Source organism: Ischnura elegans, chromosome 12 (genome assembly GCF_921293095.1).
Source record: "Ischnura elegans chromosome 12, ioIscEleg1.1, whole genome shotgun sequence".
Classification (NCBI taxonomy): domain Eukaryota; kingdom Metazoa; phylum Arthropoda; class Insecta; order Odonata; family Coenagrionidae; genus Ischnura; species Ischnura elegans.
The window spans coordinates 82,829,452-82,856,758 of NC_060257.1; the positions used below are offsets into that span (position 1 = coordinate 82,829,452).

The 27,307-nt window shown below is 38.1% G+C and overlaps 3 protein-coding genes across 7 annotated transcripts; 2 read left to right on the top strand and 1 right to left on the bottom strand.

Moving 5' to 3' along the window:
• Positions 1-3,519: 3,519 nt before the first annotated feature.
• On the top strand, positions 3,520-9,244 carry LOC124169370 (proline-rich protein PRCC). Its single transcript, XM_046547960.1, has 5 exons — positions 3,520-4,183; positions 4,303-4,356; positions 4,470-4,955; positions 6,792-7,004; positions 8,985-9,244. The coding sequence occupies exons 1-5, from the start codon at positions 3,758-3,760 to the stop codon at positions 9,069-9,071; spliced, it is 1,266 nt and encodes a 421-aa protein (XP_046403916.1). The 5' UTR covers positions 3,520-3,757; the 3' UTR covers positions 9,072-9,244.
• A 3,407-nt stretch (positions 9,245-12,651) lies between these two features.
• Positions 12,652-14,287, bottom strand: LOC124169813 (elongation factor Tu). Its single transcript, XM_046548584.1, has one exon. It carries the CDS (start codon positions 14,222-14,224, stop codon positions 12,809-12,811), a length of 1,416 nt encoding a protein of 471 aa, XP_046404540.1. The 5' UTR covers positions 14,225-14,287; the 3' UTR covers positions 12,652-12,808.
• A 271-nt stretch (positions 14,288-14,558) lies between these two features.
• Positions 14,559-26,603, top strand: LOC124169811 (sequestosome-1). 5 transcript variants are annotated; one of them, XM_046548582.1, is made up of 9 exons: positions 14,559-14,708; positions 14,866-14,918; positions 15,005-15,189; positions 15,293-15,430; positions 15,518-15,684; positions 19,518-19,878; positions 22,525-22,938; positions 25,657-25,706; positions 26,187-26,603. In XM_046548582.1, the coding sequence occupies exons 1-9, from the start codon at positions 14,706-14,708 to the stop codon at positions 26,196-26,198; spliced, it is 1,383 nt and encodes a 460-aa protein (XP_046404538.1). In that variant the 5' UTR covers positions 14,559-14,705; the 3' UTR covers positions 26,199-26,603. The 5 variants fall into 5 exon arrangements, with proteins under 5 accessions (XP_046404538.1, XP_046404537.1, XP_046404535.1 ...); XM_046548579.1 differs by having other exon boundaries at positions 14,560-14,708; positions 14,787-14,918; positions 25,657-26,094; XM_046548578.1 differs by having other exon boundaries at positions 14,560-14,708; positions 25,657-26,094.
• Positions 26,604-27,307: the final 704 nt, after the last annotated feature.

Here is a 27,307-nt window from a genome sequence, read left to right on the forward strand (position 1 = left end):
AATTTAATGCATAACCCTCTTGAACCTCCATTGTGACTTTTATACTTGAATTTAATGAATTGATTAGCTTTGAAAAGTTACCCAACCGTCTCTTTGTGCCCGTCCATAAACATAGTAGGTACATATATCATATATGAAATGAAACTACAAGGGGATATTGAAAAGTAAGGTCTCCTTTTTTTTAAAAAATAGAAAATAAATATTCTCAACTTTGCATATATCATTGGAAAGGCTGAGCATTTTGCTATTTTTCTATATATATGCCTTGATTATCAATTACTTTTTGCATCCTTTTAACCAACTTTATAATACCGGCGTCGTACCACTCTCCGTATCAGATGTATCGTAATGTTTGATTGAGTCAAGCTATATTTTAAACATTAGCTTTTTAAAACAAAGGCAGTTCGCCCAAATTGACACATATTTTCAATCTGAAGACCTCTATTCAGGTACCTCATTCCCCTGCATGAAAATACCCCTGTATGCAAGGTGTTAAAAAAACGATGAATTTTTAAAACTGCCAACGCTGGGCCGAATTCTAGTAACTACCCACCTTTCCCTTAGTGGTGCTGGAACGTTGTTCTGCCCAAAATTAAACACTGTTTTCCAGGGGTTTTGAACCTTATGACCTTAACCTCTGCCTTGGACACAATTTCTCTGGGCTCCTTGTAAATCAAGGCTGTGCTTAACCCAGTGGCGGATACAGAAAAAACTCAAGGGGGGGGCGCAACATATCTTGAGTTGTCTTTGCTTTTATCGTAATAAAAGATCACAGTCAAGTCAGCCAAAGTATAAGAAATTTTTATTTAAAGTGATTATAAACATGTAAAAGACAATGCCATCTTATGATATAAAAAAGTTACAATAGGGTTGTTCAAGCCTATCAGAACGGTCTAAAAAAACGAATGTATATCACTTCTGATGTAATTTAATTTTGATTGGGATGAATGACAGATGCGTTGAAAAAGTAATGATGGAATTATTAGCAATCAAAATTCGAACAATTTTAAACGCCGCCAAAAACGGTCGGCCATCTTGAAATAGAGGTGATGACGAAACAAGCCTGTACGGCTGGCCTGTACCCTCGATCGCTCGATGCCAAGCTGAGCACTCTGCATGCCGACTGGACATTTGCCAAGGTTATTCCTTATTTTGAAATGGCCTATGTTGTGCATGAAGCTTCCGGATGGATCAAGGCGACATAAAATCCATTATTCAAGTTAGGCAGGCAACGTATGTAATGTAATTGTTGACAGGAATTGAAAGTTTTGTATAGCTGCATTTGCAAGGAAACTACCTACGTGCAGTGAACTTTCATTTTGCCGCTAGTGCAAGTGAACAAAATTTGTGCCCTTAATGTACCCCTGAGTGAATTGATTGCATATAGACGATGAAGTAAAGAGTGAAGCGACAAGTGAAGTGAGTTGTGAATGTAACATCTTCGACGAAATTATTTATTTTTTCCATGCTGGTTCAATCAACCCTATACATTTCGATCTAAGGTATCTAACTATTGCGAAGGATATGTTTCATATTTGAGCTAGTTGTACTTAGAGGATACATCGAACGTATATTAATTTTCATTCGTTTGTTCGCCTCTAAGTTCTGTTTGATTTTATTACCTATTGCCAATTCATTTGGAGCATTCGTCAGTGTTTACATTTCACGAAATTCGTTGCGCTGTTGTTTGTTTTGGTCATATTTTGGTTACGGTAATAGTGAAAGTGAAATTCGAAGTTTTTTGATGTTACAGTAACTGGTTTAGCTAGTTTAATAATTTGTTTCAGCCTATTCATTTCATTGTCTTCGTAATGTCAATGTAAAATAACGTAAACTGATTCTAAGTCGTTAGTGATGAGTGGTAAGTGAGGTGTGGACAATCCTTACGAACTTCAAGGAGTGCAAATTCTTTTGTGTGTGCAGAGTGATTGGAAAACCGATTGTCATGTTTTATTAGTGTTACATAATAGTGTTTTATATTTATTGTGAGCCAAGTTTTTTATTGAATCAGTTGATTTGGAATATACTGATTATACGTATCAAAAAGACAGCTCGTGAAATGTGTGCGTTGTAGTGCCATTTGTGATATGATGAGCAATAAATATGTACAAGTAAGGGTAATTTTGCTTATTATTACTCTTATTAAAGGATAAATTTGGATTTTCTTTAAACACTGATCTGGCGGCAGACGCTGGAGATCTTTAAAAAAAAGTAGAATAACCCTGCTGAGCCACTTCAAACACTGCAGTAGGGCATCTACAGGCTTGTGACGTCACACACCAATTCAAGATGGAAGTAGGGCTTTTTGGCGTAACGTAAAATTTGTCACTGTTTAAAGCCTTCTCTAAACATGTACAATGAAGAAAATAGCATAATATTATTGTCATTGCTCCTTCTGAAGCACGATCTTTCGATTTATTAAATAAAAAAAATATGGTGAACAACCCTATTGTGGTTTTGCAATGTTCGGCAATACGGGCGGACCCGCAAGGGGGGGGCGCGCGCCCCTTGCGCCCGCCATCTGTATCCGCCACTGGCTTAACCATGCAGTTTTTTCCTTTATTTAAGAAGATAACTTTTTTTCTGAAGAGAAAGGTGGTGATACCTCTGCAGCTAAAATTTACGTATTTGCAGGCATTATACTCTAGTAAGTGTGATTTGTTATTTGCAATCTGTGTGCTGTTAAAACTTATTGTTCAAAGGGCTTATGAAAATCTTTTTTAGGCATTATATTCACATGACACATGCATGAAATAGTAATTATTAGGTTGTCACCACCAGTATTATTCTTATTCATCATGATTTGTCTTATGAAGCAGGGAAGTTATACATAAAAAATGGCTTTCATTTTTATCATCGTTTGTGAATCGAACATATAAAACGAACCTTGTGCACGAACAATACAAAAGAGGATCCTAAACTCTAGCCCCCTAAATGTGTAATCACCATAGGCGGATTTAGGGGGGGGGGGGGCATGGGGGCATGTGACGCAATCCTGGATCCGCCCTTGGTTATCACCTATCGAGCATTTTAATGGTTTTACAAAATTCGCCACTCACGTCACCTTAGGACGGAGCGTTCCGAGTTTCGCGGAAAAGTAAGGGATAAATTGGGGAGTTTACTGAATTTTACGTTCATGATGATATGATATATCAAATGCATTACTTTTCAATACTATCACTTGCAATCGCAAACACTATACAGAAAAATGATGGAAAAATGTAGATCGCGTTCCACTCATCGCAGCGATGCAGACATCTTAACCAAACTGCCGACAGAAATCAACCCGAATGGAATGTGGCCTCCTCTATTTAAATCCCCTTGTTCAGAGCTTTCAAAATACGCGCCTCTCTAAACTGTGATTTTCGATGAATCGATATTATCGACGTTAAGTTGGCATTTTGTACAAGATAGAATACATTCAGGCGTTAAATTGTGATTCTTCATCACAATAAGTAGCATTTAGTTCATGTCTTGTCTTGATGTAATACTTTTTAGTTGTATTAGATTTTTGATAAAAAATAATCCAGTTCAATGCCTTAAATTTTGATACATAGTCTTTAATAATAGTTGTTGTTTCTTTTCTAAATCGTAGTATCCTGTGAGATATACCATATTTAGCGCGCGTTTTAGCATCCCTGGTTCTAACTTTATTTATGCCAATTTTGTGCTTGTTTGTGAAAGCTGTTTATCCTGTTTATTTACTAACTTTGGTGCTAGTGCGATTCCCTCTTTCGTGGTTGAATCCAATCCCATTATGTCCCTTGTTGCCTATGAAAACAGCGATATATCTTCTGATGAAGAAGGAGAAGAAGACAATGAAGCCTCGAAGTCAACTGAAAAGCCACCCTTAGAAGCACAAGTCATTAAAAGTGTCAGTGTTGCTGAGAAAAAACCTCTGAATCGGTTAGACAATGCCGCAGACATAGTGGAAAAAGATAGCACTAACTTTGCCAATGTTCTCCCTAAACCGAAAGAATGTCATACCTCATATACTGAGGAAGACATAACGAGCAGGCTATTGTTTTCACGGACATCATTCCCCAAAAATTCGTCTGGTCCAACAACTTCGAGTGCGAACAAGAGCGATGATTCTCTGAAACCTCGTAACTCATCGAAAGGTGCTAGCGCCAACAGTGCTATAAAGAAAACCGTCAAAATTACACTTCCCTCATTATCGGAAGTAAGTTATGCCAGCTATTTGTGTAGGCGACTGTGCTTTTTCTCCTATGGAATTAAATGTAGTTATTCTCTTTCGTTTGTCACTCATTATTTTTATTTTTTGTGATGCTATTTTCACAGTTCGATGAAGAAGAAGATGGAGAATCTAAACCCAAGAAGTTGAAGCCTTCAGCTGTGAGTCCACTTGTAGCTTGTGCTTTCTGTCACTGCTTGTATACAGATATTTTTTACACTCTCTATCGATCTAGGAAGGTGTGAATTTTATATATATTTTTATTCTATTTCAGAAAGGATCTGGCCTATTTTCCCTTCTGCCTGCCCCGAAAAATCTAATTGTCAAAGAAACCAATCGTAAATTAATTCCAAGAGTTGTTTCCAAGCCTCCACCTCCGAAAGTCCCTTCGAAGCCCACTTTACCTCCAGGAAATCCTCAAAAGAGTAAATCAGGATCTCTCATCAACTATGCTGACTCTGGCGATGAGTCTGGTGAAGAAGGCGATGAAGAGACCGATTTCTTTTCTCTTACGGGTTCAACCCAAATCCCTGTATGCCCTAATCCTACCATCGATCTATTGAACGACCCCCTAACGGCAAATCCTGGTGAAAACCTATTGAATCAAGCCGGTATTTCCTCTAACTACAGTGAAGCTTCTACGTCTTCGTCGGCTCCCATTTTCCCACAGCGTCCATCAGAAAATGATATTGTCACTCCTCTGCCTGAAGCGCTGCCAGAACCTCAGGAAGAAAATGCCCTTCAGTTGGACGACGATGCTGTGAGTGAAGCATTAAAAATTTCCTACCTGTGTGTTGTTACCCCTAGATATACAAAGCTGATAAAGTTTGATTCTGCGATCGTAAAGCTGTGAATAGAATCATTGTACACTGTTAATTTGATGGACAACTTTTCTTCAGTATTGTGCAAAATAAATCACTTAACAAATAGTAATGTTTCTCAAAAACTTTTATTGTTCCGATCCTGGGTTTCAACTAATATGTATATAGTCGCTATCAAGGGTATTTACGTATATTAGTTGAAACTCAAGGTAAGTAAGTGATTTATTTTGTACTATAGATATGTGGTTCCACTAAGTGAAGCCTGAGCTCTTAATGTATTTCCTTTGGTAGCTATCAGTGGTGGATCCAGGAAGGGGGCAAGGGTGGGGGGGGGGGGGCTTAGTGAGGGGTAACCTCCCAACAGTAGTGGAGATCTGAAGAAAATTACCGTTCTGTCTAGTGTAAATTGGATACCCAAGGGGGGCTATAGCCCCCTAAGCACCTCTCTGGATCTACCACAGGATTTTAGCATACCAAAAGCATGTAAAATAGGCCCTAAGTTTAGAGCTAATTTGTATTTAAATTCGTTAAAGTTAGTGATGGTCGGATCGGATACTTCGGATCCAAACATCCCCGGAAATTGCCCTTCATCGGATCCAAAGTTGCGGAAGACATCAGATCTGGATCCGAAATTTTAAATTCCGAAAGAGTTCCGTTTCTCTCTTCGTATGTGTCGCATGTGATTCTTGTCCTACACCACTGGTCAGTGGCTAATCCGAAGATTTTTTGCATCCCTTATTCCAGCTACTGATTTTTTTGGATAGGGCCCACCCAAATATATTTTCCCAACATAACCCTGGGTGCTTAATTGTAGCCATATTTTTTTATTAAATGCCTTTCCCTGGTTCATTCCAAATATGTACCTGAATACCTTAATCAATTTTGGGTACCCTACTCTCCCCATGTTTTATGTGAAAAAAACGTCGATTCTTTGTGTATTTACCTTTTCAGGATTACATCCTCTTTATGGTTGAATCTTCTCTTAGCCATAAGTGATGGAGTCACGGTCATCTTCTCTTCATGGCAATTCATGTGTGGTTTTCAGTACTACTAAGTAACACACTACCTCAGTAAAATTATATTTGAGAAGGTTTTTTTTTTGTTTATAGAAGGTTCCCTTTAGACTGCCCATGCAAAAATGTGGAGGAGGAGGTGAAGAACCTTTTCACCCATCTTCAATCATTTTGGCCCTGGCTTGTTGCACCTTCCCATCTGGAAAGGACAATGGTGGTTTACACTCCACATTTGGTAGAAATTGGTTTAATATTAACTAGGGATGTACGGATCCAGGATTTTTTTCGGACCCAGATTCGGATCGGATTCTTGATTTTTTTGGGCCGGATCTTTCGGATCGGATATTTTCGGATCCAAATGCATTTTCAAATTCCTGACAATGAGATTCCCCCAATGATTGTTCAATCTCTTGGGAAGAGTCACACTATGTGCCAGTCGTATTTTGCCTTTTTTATTTTACACGGCTGAAATTCTCCTAAGTAACCTCTGCGAGAGCTTTGAAACAAAACGGTTCATGAGTAGGACAAGAATCGCATGCGGCGGCGCATTCAAAGATAGAATGGGAACTCTTTCCACCCTTACTATTAAGCTATTATTTAAAATTTCGGATCCAGATCTGATGTCTTCCGCGACTTTGGATCTGATGTATCCGATGAGGGGCAATATCTGCGGATATATGGATACGAGGTATACGATCTGACCATCCCTAGTATTAACTAATGTATATGAACTCTTGTTAATGCTAAGTTTATATAATTTAGATTAATCGACTCTGTGGTCGCCGTGGACGTGAGGAGATAATTGAGGCACAAGTCATTGATGTTTCTGGTGCAATGCACTTACCCGATCCCAAGGAATGGCTTACAAAACAGTTTACTGAGGAACAGGAAACAAGAAGTCACAGTCACCGAAAAAGAGATGGCCCAACCACGCAACAGCGTCGGAAGCATCAAATAACCTACCTCGCTTTTCAGGTAATCTAAATGTTTTAGTAGCTTTTTTATCTGCCCTAAAATATATTTCATGTATAAGTTGTGTTGTCAGCATCAGTGGTAGCTTGGTAATGTCAAATACATATCCCCTGAGTAGTTTAACAGTATCAAGGGCCTCTCACTTCTAGCTCTCTTGTGAGACTCATACTTTAATGATATATGGCTTCAAGATAACATTAACACCTGCTTTATTTGTGTATGTATAGATATTTAAGTATTTGTACTTACGTTAGTCCTGCACTCATCTTGTTATTTAATAAGAGTAGAACACTATGTGTATTTTTCTATTCTTTTGCTCTTATAGGTTTTACCTAACAGTGGTGCAGCGAGGGGTGGATTTTTGGGGATAAAACCTCCCCAGAGCTCACAGAAATTTTTACGTTTAATCCATTTTACTAAATAGATTAGTATTACTTATAGAATAGTGTTAGGATTAATCAAATATCCCTCAGAAAGCCGTAAAACTCGCCATTTTGAACCATTAATCTTAAAATTTTCTGGAGGAGGGCCCCCACAACACTTACCCTGGCGGGTATGCAATGCCCCCACACCCCAAAGTATTAGTTGCAGCTAAAACCCCCCCTAGCTGCGCCCCTGTTACCTAGAGCATAATAAAAATATTAATTCATTCATTGATCTTTGCCAACGTTTGGGGAAAAGTCTTCTCAGCTAGCACAAGTAAGTTCTCCTCTCCTCCTTCTAGTAAGCTCCTCTAAGTTGTTATTGGTAAAATCATCCACCTGCTGAGAAATGAATGACTATTATCATTATCATTCCACGTACTCATCCCAATTTCTCTTTACCTATTAGTGTAAACTGGATCTATTAATGTCCGTGAAAAATATTTGGCTAACTCGTATCCTGTGGAAATAATCAATGATACTTGAACATAATTTTGAATTGAACATACTTGGGATAAATGAACTTTGCATAAATCAAAAATGAAAATGTTTCTGTCTGATGCTGATTTGATAGGAGGAAGCTAATTAAAGTCATAGGAATTAGCTCAGTTTATGGAGAGATATTTCAAATGTGGATGCCCTAATCCCTGTGGTTATCGGGCGACAATTGAGAAGCATTTTCCTTCCACATTTTGTTTACTCTTTGCGCTCGAATGGTGGAGTCCCATTTTCTGCTAAGTTAATTTTATAAGAGGAAATTGTATTCCATATTTGTGACTCCTCTCCATTGTAGTAATTATATTGGCAATATCATTTGCGCATTAAAAACTTAAGATATCTACCTATGAATGTCTATTTGCATGCCATATTATCAATAAAACACGCTTTGTTACTTCCTATTTGTCGGGTTTAAAGTATACCGGGACTAGCCGTGGTGATAACTTTTTACGGGAGTCACCCGCAATGCACAATCGTGCGAAAGATCCACAGAGAAAAAATCATTCGCCTTGACCGGGATTCGAACCCAGATCCCCCGATTTCCGGTCGAGTGCTTTAGCCAGTTAAGTTACCGAGGCGTCATTCTTCCCTGTGGATATTTGCGGACACTACCGGACAAGGTTCGGGTTCGAATCCCAGTAAAGGCGAATGATTTTTTCTCTGTGGATCTTTCGCACTTCCTATTTGTCTTTTATTGATAATATGGAGCCCCTCCACCTCATACAAGCTTCAAGTTTCGATTTAATTTTATTTGCACACTTTCCTCTTCGCCAACGTAATCGCCTTAAAAACTGATCCTTTGTTGTTGCTCTGGAGAATTCCAGCTTCCTCTTGTTGTTAGATGACCATTTGATAATGCAATTGAATGTTTTAATGCAGTTGAAATATTCCTGTTCATAATTCTTGGTTAAAATTTACATTAGGCTTTTTGGATATTTGTGCCAAACAGTAAAAGGTTTTCTGAAAAAGCATTCAAATGGCTCGGTTCATGAAAAATTGACATTGAGGTGAGTATTAATTTATCATCAATATCTTTATATTAACAATTTTTTTTCTTTTCTAGGCCAAGGAACGTGAGCTTGAGCTGAAGAACCAGTGGGCTCAAAATAAAATGTCTCGCAAACAAACACAAGCTAAATATGGATTTTAAAATGTATTGTCTCAGTGGAAAGTGATGTGTAGAAAAGATATGTATTTTGAGACAGGTATTGGAACTATGTAAGTGTAAAAAGGGTTGACTTTTGTAATAAGTATCAATTATGGCTCTCTGTGTACTATGAGTAATTTATAGCATTGTTGATAATACAGGAGCTTTGAAACTTATCTTTCTACTGTTATCTATTGTAGAAGATTCCTGAGAAGAGTGTTCAACGTAAAACGCAAAAAATTTAAGGTACTTTTAAGTGAAGGATAGTTTTATTTTCACCCCTTTCAGTGTCATTAGTTTTAATGGATGTAATTATCAATCACAATCTATTGGGATATATTTCATGAGAACAAGATGAAAAATCAGCTAACGTGATCACCCTGTGATTCTACTCAGAGTTGGTTGGGATGGGTGAGGATAGGGCTCCTCACACCCCCTTATTTCTGGTTGATGAGTTGTTATGAACCCAGTAAATGAAATAATGTTTCATTGCCCAAGATATAGATATCAATGATGCTGTTGTACTGCTTGTGCTGAACCAGGTTTTTTATAACTTTTTTGATAAACTTTTAAATGGACCTTTTCTAAAGATAGCCAAACACCAAGCAGTGAGTGTTATTTATACTATTTGTTGACATTTCTGGGTGTTTTAATGTCAATGACAGTGTCTGTGGTGCATTAAGGGGCCTTAAAATTATTGAGAAAATCACTGAATTTTGGTTGCTTATTGCTTGAAAAATAGTTTCTCTTTGCAGCTTTTATTACCTAGAATCATAAAGTTTTGCAACCAGGAATAGATTAATAATAAGAGGCTTCTATGGTCATAGATAAGAGCAGTTTAAATTCATGAGATGTGTGAGGGAAAGGAACAGAGGGAAAAGACCACACAGCAGCCAAAATGGCAGTCATGACATAGACATAGTAATTCTTGCCGTAATGGTCATGGAAAATTCAACACCTGCCATACACAGCCAAACCATCCCCTCCCTCTCTTTGCCAACTATTGGACAAATGACAACACCTTCAACCCACTACATGAAATAGAAGAGGGCGTACACGTTAATTTATTGAAGGCAAATGACCGACTTCAAATTGGCAACAAAAATCAGAAACACTAGCCCATTGGTCCTGGCATTGCTACAACCCACAACTCCAATTTTAGAAATTTGACTTATCCGCTTAGTTGTGGATTAAGGGGGGTGCTCCACCCCATAATTCCTGGAAGATGGTAAAGATTGCAATCTTTAAGGTTGCTCTCGATGATTTTTTATTTCCCCAGATTTGAGAAGTGTTCAAATTATGTGAATCTGTTATAAGCCACTGGTCTACAAATATTTGGCCTCAGACACATTACCACTGAGAGTTATTGTATGCCACCAAGGAGTGCGTAATTTCTAAAATTTTAGGCACTGGAACGCATACTCACCTACACGCACAATCCACGCATAATTTTCAAATATTAGCTGATGCCCCCGTAAAATTTCTGATTTTTTTAACTTTTAATAAAATTTACAGTGAGGAATCATGTTTTAACAAGCACAAAAAAGACGATGACTTTTTTTTGTTCTACTCCAATTTTCCCTGAGAGGTGTCCGAGTACCATTCCATTGCTTTCTGGCTGAAATTAAGCTCTGCCACCAATGTTATATTGTGCAAACTCATCTGACTCATCCTCTCCCCAAAAAGAAGACCTCTGTTTCCCATCTCAAGGTGATATACCATGTTATGCTTTAAGGTTTGCGAAGATTGTTGGGATTGGATAAACCAGCCTAAGGTCCCAGCCCCTTTAAATGTTTCTAGCTACAAGAATTAAAGGGTAAGAGAGAATCCATTAATTGCGTGAAGCATTTACCGGGGAGGGGGAAAAGCTGATTCTCACACAATCTCATGTGGGGGGTCCTGGCAAGTATCACATATTTTTTTTCTGCAAGAAGCAGAGTAAAGTTGCTATCTTAGTAATCTTCAATACTAATCTAAACTTATCGTAAATAAAAATATTTGAACAATATTTTTGTATAATCACCATGAAGTATAGATTTTCGTATTTACACTGAAAATATGCATTTTGAATAATCTCACGAGAGGTTGGAGGAAGGGGATCGAGCCAAATCTCGTGATATCCCACTAAAGGGGGGGGGGGGACAAAAATTGCCAATATCACCTCACGCAATCTAATGGCTTAAGAATAATTAATAATTTACCTTTTCTAAAAATTTAAATGTTGTCCCATGTTTTATAATGCACCATCTCTAAACATATTCAGCCCAGAGCAGGGATGCAGCTAGGAATTAAGGCTAGGTTTCAGGCGCAACTAATTCTTGGGGGACTGGGGGTATGGCATACCCGCCGTGGTAAGCTGGTGGTGCGGAGGCCCTCTGCAGGAAAAAAATTAAGATAAATCGTACAAAATGGTGATTTTTATGGTCTTCTGAGGGATATTTTATTAATCCTCACACTATTCTATAAGTAATATTAATCCAGTTAAGTAAAATAGATTTAAATTAAAAATTCCTGAGAGCTCTGGGGGAGGGGTTTTATCCTACAAACTCCCCCCCCCCTCACGGCACCTCTGGCCCAGAGCACACCAGTTGACATAGTTCCATCCAAGCCACTCAACAGACCACGTGAATTAACATGCCCTTTTTTCACTCTTGTATGAGAGTATTTCTCTTGTAAGAGCATGCTTCCAACTGTAAATTTTGCCTTCAGTTGGGTTCTAGCATTTGTATGGCGTACAACATATTTGGATAGGTGCTCTCGAGTCTTTGTGGAGTTCCATCTTTTTTTTCATCTCCAGTTTTGATTGAAAAATATCAATCCAATTCTGATTATTTTCTGCTTTATCAGTTTATATTGAATGGGTAAATCCTAAATGACTTAGCCACCCTCTTATACTGGTATAATTTTCCGCGATGCATGCTGTGTCATGGTCTCTAAAAACTTGTGATAGTATTTCATCATTAAAAGAATCTCATATAGTTTCTCTGTTCAATATTAATATATTTAATTATGCCTTGACCCTTATAGTACAACAGCCTATTTTGCTTGGTATGTATACTTCAGTATACTGAAGAATACCAGGGATTTTTGGCAAATTTGTAGATTTTCACTTAAAAATATAAATGAGGCCCAATACTCTTTTTCTGAAGCTAATGTTTTTTCGTGCACCCTTAATACTTACCAGTATGTAAAAGCATAACAGAGGCTAAAAAAATTAGTTACAAAGGCTACATAAAGCACAAAAAATACAAGGGGTGAGTTGAAAAAAAAGTGACTTGCACTTTTCACACATACCTCGCGGGTCGATAGATCGACCATGTGGCACTTATAGGGTAAATACCTGAAAGCAAAATCACTCTGAAAATAAAAGCAATTTGGAATAAGGAAAAGAATCTTCACTATCACCACTCCATGTCAAGACAATCTCCTTCCGGGGGTGAGGATTTAAACCCCACTAACCCTACCCCTTGACTACTGCCTTGTTATAAACGTCAATAAAATGCTGGTTTGCTGCATATTTAAAAAAGCTCAAAAGTGAAAACTATGAACTACTTTTACTCGAGAAGAAATATCTCCACAGGTGTCGTACTTATAACAAATTTAATTAACATTCCATATCAACAAAATTATTCACAATTACATGAGGTGGCTTAAGGTACAAACAAAACAGGCAGCCTTTTCACTCCAACACAAAGAGTTCTGAAATGATACGCCTTGATAGACTTGCTGCTCGATGAAGTTCACCCGATTGCTACTTTACTTAGGTTAGCTTTTGGCACTTGTACACTAGGCTTCACCTCAATCACTATTCCAGTGGCAACTGTTATATTATTCTCTCGCAGCGTGAATGGTTGCCCAGGGTTGAAGACCATTTTCTTAATAAGAGTAAGATAAACGGTGGCATGCTCTCCGGGCATTATCATTGAAACTCCCTCCATCAAGTCAACACGACAAGCAACACTCCAAGTTTTGCTAAATAGTTGCTGTATGTAATTGCTAGTCACTGGCTTCCTTCTACCACCTTCAGAACGCGAAAGAAAATATATCTTCGCGAGGAAACGGTTACTAATAACAGCACTGTTGAAAGCACACAACATCATGCCTTTATGAACACTACTTATTTTAACACCCCTCAATAATGCACCAACGTTTTCACCAGCAACAGCTTTCGGCACTGACTTCTTAAACACCTGGATATCACCCACTGATGTTTTTATTTTTTCGTCGTACCCCATTAGTTCCGCTTCATCATTCTTTTTAACAGTTCCTTTGAGCAGAGTACCTGTCACCACCGTACCTCTGCCAGGAACTGTAAAGGCATTATCAACTGGCAGTACGAAAGGTGATGTGAAATCTCTAGAGGGGCTTGGGATGTAGGTGTCTAATGCATTTAGTAATTTCTTCACCGATGGCACTCCAAACTCGGATGAGTCACCTTTCAGAGCCAGAAGAGCAGACCCGACAATGACCGGCGTCGAAATACCGTCAAAGCCAAAGTCTGTTAGGAGTTCACGTATCTCTATTTCCACAAGTTCCCTAACTTCTTCGTCAACGAGATCAGCCTTGTTGATAAAGACGATCATTTTTTCCACTCCTACCTGCTTTGCTAGCAGCATATGTTCCCTAGTTTGTGGCATCACCCCATCTGTCGCAGCAACGACTAAAATAGCTGCATCCATTTGTGAAGTTCCTGATATCATGTTCTTAATAAAATCGACATGGCCCGGGCAGTCGGTATGAGCATAATGCCTGAAACTGGTGGAATATTCCACATGGGTCGCATTTATTGTAATGCCTCTAGCTCTTTCTTCAGGTGCCCTGTCTATGTCTTCATAAGAAACGAATTTACCTAAGCCATCAATTTCTGAAATCCTCGTTATTGCAGCAGTTAATGTTGTTTTTCCGTGATCAATATGCCCAATCGTTCCAACATTGCAGTGCTTCGAGACTTCAGAACTAATATAGCGGCAATTGCCTCCGAACCAGGATATGCTTTGGTCCCATTCCTGAGAAATACATTTTACTCTCTTAAGCACAGACCATGTTCCCGGTACATTATCGGCACCGAAATATTTCGAGGTAGCGAGGAGAGACTGCACCGAGTCCCTCGCTGTAATACGAGAGTAGCAACGCACGAATGAGAGAAATAACCTCATTTTAATTAAAATTATACCATTATCAATAAAATCGTGCTACCGACCGCAGAAAACATTGCGCATTTCGTTGTGCATCTTTGTAAATCAATATGAATTTTTCATACAAACACGAATGTATGATATGACAAACTTACGTGACGACAAGCTAAGCTTAATATAAAAGTATTAATTGATGATCGTCAAGAATTTAAAATACAATTTAAAGTGCATTAAAAATTTAAATATCGAATTTCAATTTAATTTTAGTCTCTAAAATGGACATAATTTTCAAATACGCAATTTTTCAATGGGTTGCAGACCTCGGCCTGCCATTACGTCGATTACGTCATGCAGTGACGTCAGTATTTTTGTTTTCGTGATCATTCGGGATGTTCTTTGGTGAAAGGGATTTTCTCGTGTGTCTGAGTCACGGTAACTGTCGATGAAAATTGCATGTCATTGATTGAGAGAGGTTTATTGCTTACAGAAAATACACATACCCATGGTAAGTTATTGTATAAATCGAGTCTGACTGTCGTTTTTTGGATTTTGCAGTTCTGTAACCTTCCATTGTATTCTACAGTATTCTGCTCCCTTAGGAGAAATTATCTCTCGCTTACGCCATAGACTTTTCTATATAAACCCGGGTTTTACTTCCGCAGCTACCAGTGAACAGTGAGATTCCGTTGGCAACGCAAGCAGAGGGACGTAGCTGGTGAGTTTATTGATGTTTAGTCGTTTCTTACATGGCAGTCTTAATCGTCATTAATCATTTGTAATACTAATTTTAATGCATTATAGTGTCAAGATGTCAGATCAAACAGCATCTTTTAAAGTGACCTTGCATCGTAAAGGTTCGAGTGAAGCGGAAATTCGGCGATTTATTTTACCCCGGAGTGCGTTGTCAAGCTATAGCATTCTTCGAGACAAGTTGCAAGTGGTTTTCCAATCCATAAAAAATATTCCTTTTGAAGTGACTTGGGAAGGTAAGTTTTTATGGGGTAATAATCTGATCGATGTTGTGGATAGGATGATGAAAACCCAAATTTGCAAGATCTAATTCGTTCGTTGACATTTATGAAATTTCAGATGGTGACGGTGATCGAGTGTTGATATCCAGCGACGAGGAGCTTATGATTGCTATGCAAGAAATGATTGGTGACGTGCATAGGCTAAGGATTGACATTGCTGATCCAGAGCCCGCTGATTTAAATGGAGATGAAATCGGTAAGAAACCATTTTTCAATTTTAGTTCCGGTATCATTGGATTGTTTGTTTTTATTTATGTCGATTTTTTTTGTCCTTATATATAAGGTGGTCCTCTGCATGCAAGCGTTTGGTGTGATGTTTGCTCCGAAGAAATTAAAGGATTCAGATACAAGTGTATTCAGTGTTCCAATTACGATTTATGTGGCCAGTGTGAGAGGATCCAGAGCCATAAAGAGCACTTCATGATTAGGATCCCGGAACCAATTGTTTGGGTAAGTGAGGAGTGTGTTTTTTGTACTTTTTGTGAATATTGTATTGCTAGGAATTAGGAACTGCGACGAAGTTCCGCCTAATTTGACATAGTCGTCACTGTTTTAATCATGAAAGATTTTTTCAGCTTCTATGGCCTGGCAGGTGAGTCATTTGTGATAACATTTTTCATAGATAAATCTGCCTGGTAAAAAATCGTGTGGTCACAAGACGCTTTCAGGTTTTCAAGAGGATTACAATATTTTTGATCGAAATATTCCTGTAAACTAACTGAAGGTGGTTATAAGGACTTGGTGCAAAATTTGGAAGCCATATTGCAATGCTTGCATAGATAATCTCTGACTATGCCTTAACATGTTTCTTTGGAGGTTTTTGAGGCCGAATTCAAATCAAAATATACCACCTTAGTAATAACTGTGTAATAATGCAAGTACATCCGTGGGGTGTACTAGGAAGCAGAAATGTAACTAAGTATGACCAAATCACTCGTGTGTCAATGTGATTGTCTGCGAACTAGAAACTAAAACAAATCAAGTAGCACTACGTTGTGGTGATGGATATGCGTACATTTTATGGGTATACTGCAAGGATGATGTAAATGTACTGGAGGGGGCATCACTGTGGTTTCGAGCGTGGAGTGCATTGTGGCTGGAATGGGGGTGCTTGGGTAGGATAAGCCACGCCCACTTTGACAACAAAATCGACAATCCCATAAGGGTCAATGCTTACTATTTGGTGAAATTTTTGGTCATAACTTGATATTACATTAAAATAATTTATGAGATGCTCAATGTAAACCTTTTTTCTTACTTCATTGGTAGGTTTTGCGAAGTTATGCTTCAAATATCTTTTCCTAGGGAAAAATTATTATCAATCACAATGCTTACGTTCTGCAACCAGCTCAGCTGAAAATAAAATTTTACGAGGGTAAACTAGTCATTTACCTGCACTTATACTGGCGTTGAATTTCATTATAGCCAACAGAAATGAACTATTACAGAAATAAAGTATATTTTCAAGGATATCCCCACCAGAAAAGTGGCTAACAGACACAGAGTTTATATATCAATGGAAGTATCGTGAACGTTGGGAAAAATCCGATGACAATCACTGGCAAAATACTAATGATTATGGTAGCATTTTTCACTTAATGGAGTTCATTTTCAGTACAAAACTTAGCCACCTCAAAATATCAGTCGGAGACTAAGTCCAAAAATTGTCAAACTAAGATGGCGGAATTTGACCACGCCAAAAACTCTGATAAAGGGCCTCCAGATATTTACAACCTCTTTGGGGTATACAGAGAGATTTTTAGATAATTGTCTTAGTATATATTTGAGCATTGCTGAGAGAATCTTTGCGACTAAAGGAAGCTTGGAGGCATTAATTCACCAGCTGGATGGAAAGCATGAAGTTTATCATCAAGGAGCTTCGTTCAATGATATTAGGCTCAACTCTGTGGAAGTTAATATTCGAAAATGAAAAGGAGACTTTTTTGACTTCCTCTGATTTATTTTGTCCGTACGACATGTTTTGAACCACATAGGTCATTATGAAGCCCAACAAATTTGAATGGTAAGCAAACATATACAGGGGGATAGGGTGGTAGGAGTGTGTGTTAGGAGGGGAGGGGAAGGTGTTGGGTTGGATATCCGCAAGTGGAGGTTGTATTGAGAATTGAGAAAACATGAGTTGGAGGATGGTGATTGATCAACGATCGGATTTCATTCAGGAAAAAGTCCACATGTATAGGATGAAATTGTTCCAAGAATCAAGAGATTATGGTTAGCATTAATACAGTATAAGAGCCAGTCCATGATATCCATCTAATGGCTACATAGCTAAATATTAAGAATGTTTCGATACAAACAAAAATTAAATCATTCCTCTCCCATTTCTTTAATCTTGAATACAATTTCCATACAGTGACTTTCCACATTATTAGATTACTTTAATTGCTGAATTTATTTAACTTTCATGGCAATAGATTATAATTATAGTTAGCGCTTTCCCGAATCTCACTTTTTGTCAAGGTGAAGAATTTAAAAGACATTTTCAGTTAAGCTCAGATACTTGTATTATTACCATCCTTAAATTTAATTATTTTCATTCATAGATTTTTTGGATACTTTGTGTTCGAAAATCAAGTTTTCTTAAAGGATAAGTTTCACTAAGTTTTACTTACACCGTACACTTCAGTATAAATATTACTAGATCTATCACATGATGAACTGCTTTGGACCTAATATAAAAGAGCTAAGTGACGCTCAATCAGGGCATCCACATTTTCCTTTGGATAAATCATTTTGGTGTTGCGATTTCTTAAGGCCTGGTTACGCGGTACACTGGCATGTACGAGTTGATGTCTGTTTGCGTGAATGGCTTTCGTGGAACAGAACTATTATCAACCAAATTAGAACAGGTTCTATTTTCCGTTTGCACAAGTTGGGTGGTTACACGGTGCATTTTCATGTTCATTCGTGCTTCCATACATTTAGACATTAACTTGTACGTGTTAATGTATCGTGTAACCAGGCGTTTATAGTAGCAGTATTTCAAGTGATTCGACGTAATCTACGGAAAAATTACTGGAAATAAAATATGGTGGAGGGCATCGCGGAGCTAAATTCAAAACAGGAAACTGGTATCTTCAAGGTTTCTTGGTGGCTTAAAATTATGCTTTCTCTTTTCTTTGACAAACTCGTAGAAATTTTCCTTTAAAATGGGGGAGCAATCATAGACTGTAGTATATCACAAATGCACTTATCAATAGAGGCACTGAAGTGGGACTCCTGAGACAGAAAAGGTGGTCAAATGTCACTCTTTTTGTCTATGTTCCTACTGGATGTGATAGGTAGGGGTTTAAATTTGACTAGTAAATAAGTATGTATGATTTCAATCAGCAGCATTTCAGGTAAAATGTTGGCATTGTGTGCTCAGCAACCGATCATCCGCTATCAAGAGTTGATCCGTGGAACCTCTGGCCCTTAGTGTGGTACCTTACCTACTATAACACCAGAGTAATTGTGCTTTCTTGCTGTTTCTGTCCTATATGTCCGCAGCATTCACAGATGAGCCAATGAGATTAAAATACGTGAGACGTGAATGAAACGGTGATTTGGAAAATCCGTGGAAGAATTTGTAGTGAGGTCTTTTCTACATTGTCATTCTGCAATGCATATGATTGAATTTCTTTGGTGCAAGAGGTGTGTAGTTTGAAAATTCAGCGTTTTACGAGAGTATTAAAAGGACAAAATTTTTGGATCCCAGCATTTTCAAGTAGTTCTGAAGCTGGCCACATTCGGACACCAATGAGCTAAGCATTATATTTTTCCTCTGCTATACATTGTTAGATTTCTTTATGCCTACCAATAACTAACAATGAATTTAATTTTCATATCTATGCAAAGAAAATATTTACCTGGCATAATGGAGTTTATGGTTTCCCTAGGTGTGTGAATTCACTACAAAACATCAGTATGGGTTACCCAAATACCACCGTGCACTACTGCAGTAAATTTGTGGCTACTTGCCCATAAGGGCATTCTTCAAGTTTTAAGGACCTTTTGGGAAAATATACTGAAATATTTTGGCGCATAATAAAAATTGCAAAGTTAGAAAATATGTTATGCAGTATCCAATCAGGAAATCATAATCATCATGAGTTTTTGCTAGATGTTAAGAGCGTGGAATAGGATCACCATAATCAATGTTTGAGTACAATGTATTGTATGCAATTCGTGCTTCGTATGCTGTTTTTTCATTAAATATTCAATTGGCTACATGTCACTTTTGACTAATGTGCTAAATTGTAATTTGGTGTTGGTCATTTCAGAGACCTGAATTTGGTCATCGTTTGATGCACCAAATGTCAAAATCTGCCAAGAGACACAGGAGTGCAAGTCATTGTGGTGAAGGAAGGGGCAGAGGAAATGCATACCACCATCGCCCATGTCACAGCCACGACTATGGCGCCGAGGGCCAGCGATATCATTTCCCAGGGTTGTTTCACCAAATGTTCCAAAATTTTTGGGACCCAAGTAGCGTAAGGCCCCAGCCGGAACAGCAACAAGAAGAGGCTGCTGCCCCAACGCCTTCCACCAGTGCAGAGAAGAAAACCGGTGAGCAAGAAGATGGGCATGTTACGTACTTGAAATCTATTGGTGAAACTGTTGCTTACCTTCTTGATCCATTGGGTAAGTAATTACAATTCCCATGGATATTTTCATTTTATAGTATTGCAATGGAGGCATTCACATATAAACTGTAAAGAGATGATGAGGGTATCATAGGGTGGTTTCTTATTATTTTTTTATTGCATAAATCGAAAGATTATTACTCCTGGAGTACGCATTTCACGCCTTTAGGTTTTTTAATGGCGATATCCATTTTTCTCAATTAAATAAAAAGTGAAAATTTTCAAGCGCACGAAAACGCGACGGCTAGGTATGAAAGCTGGGAAAAGCCCATGTGACGTCATTCTGGTTCCCGCTGCTGCAAAGTGAGGTGACCTTGGGGCGAGTATGTGTGCGCCGCTGCGATGCAGGTTGCTAGCAGGTAGTGCTTGGCTTAAATAACGATTATTAATACCTTATCAAACGAAGGAAACTTTCCGACCATAGGCAGTTTTAATAGGTGATTATTAAGACACGTTTCCCTGAGCTCTGTGCCTCATGCATGCATTGGTAATCTCAGACAATGTAAAACTCGTATCTACTCTTATAGAAACTAGGTCCCTGTGACGTCGCGTGGAGTGGCATCGCATGGGCACCAATCTGGCATTTTTCAAATGCGGTTAAAATTGACCATTGCCATTCGTCTAAACTGGGATTTCTAAAACCAAATAATTTGTACATTATGAATACACTAATAGTGGGTAACGAATCGCAATCAATGACTTTCATTTTCTTTGATGAAGGAAACTACCCTATTGTGTTGAAGTTCGAATAAAAGGTTAGCTAACAGTCTCGTCTAGATCATGGCACTTAGCAAGTGGAAACACGCGGGAAAGAGATGATAAAAAGACGAAAGATGCTTCAGGTGTGGATATGGTGGAAAATTGTAGGAGGTGAGATGGACAAAGAGAGAATAGATTGAGGAAGTGCTAGACATGGTGGGTGAGAGTAGATGTGAACGAGATGAAACGAGTATCAAGTCAGCAGCAGATCCGTTTGAGAATGTCATAGAGAAGCTTGTTGGGCAGGTAGAACTTGGTTCCAGGAGAGTATAAAATGGAAAAGACTTATTGCAATTTCACAGTTGACAGAATCTTAATTTGGGAAGAGGGAAAGTGATTCTTAATTTTTTTCATGTCAACAGACCCGGCCAGTGGTTTGTCGGCCCCGTGGTGGTGGGGTAATGTCCTTGCCTGCCAAACGAGAGGTCATGGGTTTGAGTCCCGCCTGGTTAGGCTATCGCTTTCCAGGGCATGGTTGTTCGTGTACGTTTACTTGTTAAATTTGTCAAATACCCCAATGTAAAATGGCCAATATGAGCTGTATTCGGTGGTTTGAGAATAAAATAAAAAATAAATGTAACGCGTACCTTAACCTGAGTATCTTAGCGCTTAGGCTGTGAGAACGTTTTCATACGTTATGCACTCTAACTGCGGGAAAAACATTTTTAAATGTTTGAGCATTGCTCGACTGCCTGCAGGAGTTTCCAAAAATCTGTATTGCTGTCTGAATGTCTTGCACTTGGTCACTTGAACTCTCTGTAAGGTTCACTGAGGGTCTTAAATCTCCCGGGCTAGGCCCAATGGCAGGGGGAGCCCCCTGGAATTCCCTATCGTACTGACCATTTCGTGTTGTTTCCTACCCGCTCCATGCTGTTAATGCACCCACGACAACTGCTCAAATGTAGGCCCATCCCACGTAAGGAAGAAGCAAGGGTTTCCCCATATTATAGGGGTTCACTCCCTGTGAGATATTCGGCCTGATTAGAAGGGAAAAATACTCCTTGCTTCTCTCCCGCACTGGCTGGTAGCTGAAATCACTAACTTAATGGCAGCCCAAGGGTTAAATATAATATTTACGTATTCAGTATGCTCAGGCCGGATGCTTTCTGGGCCATGCCTGTTGGCTACAGTCAAGCCATTCAAAGTTATTTCTGCTGTAGAATTGAAGTCTTATTGCCGAAAATGTAAAATTATAGCAAATTGAATTGCATTGCATACCAAAAGTTCAAATTAATGTTACAAAAGTGTTTAGGGAGAGAGAAATTTATTGGTCCTCTGCAACTCCATTCCTGGTCAAACTATTCAGTTATTATTTGATCACATTTTTTAAGCCCAAATGAGGCCTTCTGGCTATAATTCCTTCCATTATCTCAAATAATAATTCATACATGTATCAACTTACAAAAATTTGTGATACTAACTTTCTTTCTTTCTTTTCTGAATTATTTTTATTTTCAATTATTTGTGTTGATATTTCGGATGGATTGGAGTGCTAAGTTCAATGACTTAATTTATGTGAGAGCTTTTCTGATTTAAATATATGGTCTCAGGCCAGAATTCAAATCAGACTTTGTAATGACATTGCATTGCCGATTAACGTACAAAATTTGATGACAATAACATGAAAATTTTGGTAAAGTTTCACTGTTAACATTCCTTTTTTTATTGAGAGAACAGGAATTTGTGTTTGACCTATTAAGTATCAATAATTCACTTTGAGTTTCAACATCATCTCCATGAATTGCAATCTTGGCTCTCACACATTTCTAATTTACTTGCATTATGAATAATTGACGTAAATATCTTGTTTTGGCATCCAATCTGTTGGATATTATCATAATTATTATTATCTACAAATGCTAATTTTAATTGTCTCTGAATGTAGGAATTGATGTCAACATCGAAGTGGAGACTAAGAAGGACAAGGATGCCAAAAGCAAGGCCAAAGAGGAGTCATCTAACGCTGAAAAGACATCCAAGGATGCTGAAAAGAAATCAGACGATGGCAAAAAGAAATCCAAGGATGATGGAAAGAAATCCAAGGATGACAAAAAGAAATCCAAGGATGACGAAAAGAAATCCAAGGATGATGAAAAAACTGCTGAAAATACACTGGTGAATGCTGCATGCTCAACCGAAGCAGAGGCTAAGGCGAGTGCTTCTGAAGAGAAACAACCCAAGTCAACTGGATCATCCAAGAGTTCGGAGGCAGATGGAGATGCTGATCAATGGGATGTGATTAATGCAGATGCTTTAATTGACTCTATAGAGGTCGTGATCAAGGATAAGAGTCCAAAAGGTTAGTAGAATTTTAAAGAGGTTTTCCTTGCTTTCTTTTTATATGATGTGACATTTTTTATTTTGTTTAATTACCCACTATGTTACGTTGTAGTTTCTTGGAGATATCCTCCAAATCATCAAAGCTATTTGACTACCCATCCAATCATCAAACCATCTTGCATAGACTTTTCTCGATCTATGGAAGTATCATATTGGCTCTGCCTGCAAAGGTGATCCAAAGTAATTCATGAAAAATTCTCCTCCTTCACCTTTGAAAATTTCTTTTCTTTCGTTAAAATTTCTGAAGAGTACCAGGAAGTCTTCCAATGGTTTTCCCATGGTGTCCCATGCAGAGGACTTTGCCGTCCATGTTATTATTTTTTTTTTTGAGATTCCTCCAAATTAAATTCATTTCCTATCACCTTTCTCCTTGGAGGTAAATGAGTAGGTCCTTCAATGCTAATGATAATGACAGTAAATAGTACATAACTGTGGTAGATAACTATAAGTTGAAGAAGTCAAATGAGATGTACACTATTGGTTTGGGTTACATCTGATAAGTGAAATAATTACAGATACCAGTTGTCAAGAAAAAGCCCAATATCTATTAAAAGCATGTATTGTTGCTTAAAATTAGTTTCAATCGGCATAAATGCTTGTTCCCAACCAGTTCCTGTATCTAGTCTCCACGTAATAAGAATATGTAGTTATGGGACTGTTTCATCTATCAATCGAGGTACCAGTTTGTGTGATACTTCACTCGCTACTTATTTAGGTTATTATTTGTTATTGCATATTTATTTTTGCTGTGCATTTTCTTTATTATTTTAGCTCTGTTCAATGACATGAAAAACTTCATGTTTAAACTCAATTATTCTGAGGATGCTTTTATTTACTCATAATTAAGTCAGTTGGGAGCCCAATGTTTCAGTCTTATTGCAACTGTGTTTGTTTTTACTGGCAATGTGACAACTGTTGATTGCAATGTAAAGGGAAAGTGCACAAGATGACTGGTTCAAATAATATATCTTCAAATTTTATGGCAAATAGGCATTGATTGATGTTTAGATGAGGCTATAACATAATGAATAGGAAAAGAGAGTGGAACAGTAATTTCTTCTAAATGAGGAATTTCTCTCTTTGCTCCGAATATTCCAAGTAAATTCAGCATACCTCTCAATCCAACCATCCCCAATTGATTTCAAACTTGGCATTATTTGTGGCCTTTGTAGCACATGAAAAAATACCAATCTGCAGAATTTCACAAATATTAATGAGGAAAACTTTTCCTCATCTACAACCTTGTCACAGTGGAAAGGCTTGCTCATTTCTATGACCCTATAGCTGCACTGGCAGGAATAATTCTCAATTACTCCTGGTAGGATCTCCCAAGACAGATAGGTGGAAGTGGAGAAGCCAGACAAAAGGTAGTCCATGCGATGGTGTCACGTAAAAACACTGTTAGACATATGATTTCATACGAAACACACTTGAGGAAATAATCTGGGAAAACCTGCGCAAGAAAAATGTAGTGGTGTTTGGGGACGGAAACATATCATTTGGGGAAGGGAGAGATGTAACCTAATGAAAGAATTGAGTTTGGGAATGGGAAATGATCGGGGTGACAAAGCAGCAGAATTCTGCAAGAGAAGCAAGTTATTCATCATAAACATGTGATTCAATCATCATTAAGGGCAGAATCACTCGTGGAAAAGTCCAGGGGATATGAGGAGATACCAGATAGACAACACCTCGTCAGAGTCGGACAGATGTTAAGGAATAGTGTGAAAAAGTAGAGCAGCTTCTGCGTGGTGGATGGACATGATCACAATATTGTTCTTACGGAACGCAACGTAACATTCAAAACCTGAGGAAAATCAGAAAGGCATGATTTGAAGCTCTGAAGGGACTATGGGGAGGAAATAGCAGGAACTAGTGGAGAATAGTATTTGGGAGATTGGAGATAGGCAGACTGTAGAGGAAGGTTGGGATAAGATTAAAAAAGAATAGTCAAGAGTGGGGTAGGAGTTAATTTACTATGTTTAGGGTCAAGCAATGAAATTTCTTGGATAATGGAGATAATGATAAAAGATTTGGAGAAGAGATGGAAGTGGAAAAATGTGGACGCAGAGCTAGGCAATGTTATTCGTAGGGAAATCAATGATCGATTACTGCTATAAAACCAATAGGAAGAGGGAGGCTTAGGTGAGGATGGATAAGACATTGTGAGGAAACAGAAAAGTTTCAGAAGGAAAGGCAATTTCAAAACAATCCCCCTGTTTTTTGAACGTCTGTTACTGGTCCAGCTATGGACCATCCATTTAAACTGTGAGAAGCACACATTAAGGACATAATGATATTAAAATTCTCAACTTCAAAAACTGGTACATATGAAAGTTAAGGATTGTCAGCAGAGTATATGCCTCTCAGAGGAACTTAACTGCACAACTCAGTAACATCTATTTGCATTATGGGTTTTGAATCATGAACTGTGGGAATGCAGGTGTTTAAAACTCATTTCCCTCTTCAACAATCATCATGGTTTCTTAACCTGTTATTTTGCACAAGAAATTGATATTGATTGTCCAAAAACTAGTCATGTGTGCCTGCAGTGTTAAGATTTTTATTTTTATTTCACAGTGTTTACAAGCATTTGCATTTTATGATCATTGCTTAGCTTTTTATTTTTCAATGTTATACCATATGACTTTCATTGCTTATGATTGTCTCCTCTAAGGTGCCGAAAGCAAACCAACCAACCCTAATTCTGGAAGCTCTCCAGTAAAGGTAAATTCAGGAGTGACGGAGCCAACACCTGCGATTGGGCCACGATATCCCAACCTCAGGGATGAGCTAAGCTATCCATATGCCATGCATAATCTACCCATGCCTCCCAATCCCCAAATGTTCCAATATAATCCTTGTCCCACCGCACCTAGTCCTAGGCGAACTGCTCTACCAATCATTGATCCCTACACTGGTGTTGCTGTTAATAACATTGTTGCACCTCCGGCGGTACCTCCCATTCCAGTTCCTATCCCTTCTCCAATTCCACACCCTATCCCACCCCCAGTGTCACACCCTATTACACCGTCACACCCTGGACAAGTGACTGGAAACATGTTGCACCCCCATCACCCTCCTAGATCTGTGTTTCAACAAGTGAATCACCCTCGTAAGCATGACTAACTATCTCATCTTTTTGCTTGCTTCATTAAGTAATTCGGCTAAGATTTCTTATTTACCGCTTGCTTGTTTTTCTTTCAGGGCCCGTCATAAACCAGGCATTGGCTCAAATGACGTCAATGGGATTCAACAATGAAGGAGGTTGGCTAACTACTCTTCTGGAAGCTGTGAATGGCGATGTTGGCAAGGCCCTAGATATTCTCTCACCAGTCAAGAAATAGATATTACTTTCTGGAGTGCACCTACGGCTTTAATCTCTTTTTAAAGAATTTTATTAATGCACCTGTGCTGTAATGACTAAGTCTGTCAAAAGAACAGAAGTTTTATTTTTTAGGGTGCAATTATGATTTATATTCATTGTGACGTACGAGTATTATCTATTGTAGCATTAATGTGGATGCTACATGCTTTCTTGTTGTGTCTGTGAAAATTTTATGTATCCAACTGTTGCAAACAACAGATGTAGCTGTTGTAAAAACAATAAAAAAAATTATGGAAGTTTTGTTTCTTATTAATAAAGATTTCCTTACAAATAAGTACATAAGTGCAAAAACTTAATATAACACTCCTTCCCTTCATGATTGTTTGCAGCAATTTACTGTGGAATTGTTTTTGTGTTTTCCCTTATGTGGACTAACTGTGATACATACATCTGCTGAGGGGACTAAAAGTCGTCTTTCCTCTGAAGCTCCATTTATTATATACATATTTACATTTCATGATATCTTCTTATAATCGATATTGACTAAATTTCAGTTTTGTGCAAGGTTCAGGTATAGCCGAGTTTTGAAGTACATGGTTTTTTGATGCATGTAAATTGACAACAAAGTGTGCTTAATGAAAATCACTGAGGCTTATATTTCCCTGGCAGATTTTTCTTCTGCACCAAGTTCTCTAATTTGCTCCATTTTCATTTTTTGTAACTTGCATCTGAATTAGAAAAGGGTGCTCTAACAGTTCTGTTGGAGAAAATTCCCTTGAACTTAAGCATTTTTTATTTTCATGCCACAAACCTACTTGACAATTATTATATTCCTAGGCGGATTTAGGGGAGGGCACACCCCTCTTCCCCCCTGATGCTTAAAAGATAGACAAGACTTTTAATATTTTATCATTACATTAATTTTATTTTGTATATTATGGAGCCTCACTCATTTAATTTAATATTAATAACTTTCAAATCAAAGAGAATATTTAATTCT

Bases quoted from the DNA above. Each gene is read 5' to 3' on its own strand.
- LOC124169813 (XM_046548584.1), bottom strand. From the start codon at position 14,224: ATGAGGTTATTTCTCTCATTCGTGCGTTGCTACTCTCGTATTACAGCG.
- LOC124169811 (XM_046548578.1), top strand. The intron at 14,919-15,004 runs GTGAGTTTATTG...AATGCATTATAG, and splicing joins CAAGCAGAGGGACGTAGCTG to TGTCAAGATGTCAGATCAAA. The intron at 22,939-25,656 runs GTTAGTAGAATT...GTCTCCTCTAAG, and splicing joins CAAGGATAAGAGTCCAAAAG to GTGCCGAAAGCAAACCAACC.
- LOC124169370 (XM_046547960.1), top strand. From the start codon at position 3,758: ATGTCCCTTGTTGCCTATGAAAACAGCGATATATCTTCTGATGAAGAA. The intron at 4,184-4,302 runs GTAAGTTATGCC...CTATTTTCACAG, and splicing joins CACTTCCCTCATTATCGGAA to TTCGATGAAGAAGAAGATGG. The intron at 7,005-8,984 runs GTAATCTAAATG...TTTCTTTTCTAG, and splicing joins TAACCTACCTCGCTTTTCAG to GCCAAGGAACGTGAGCTTGA.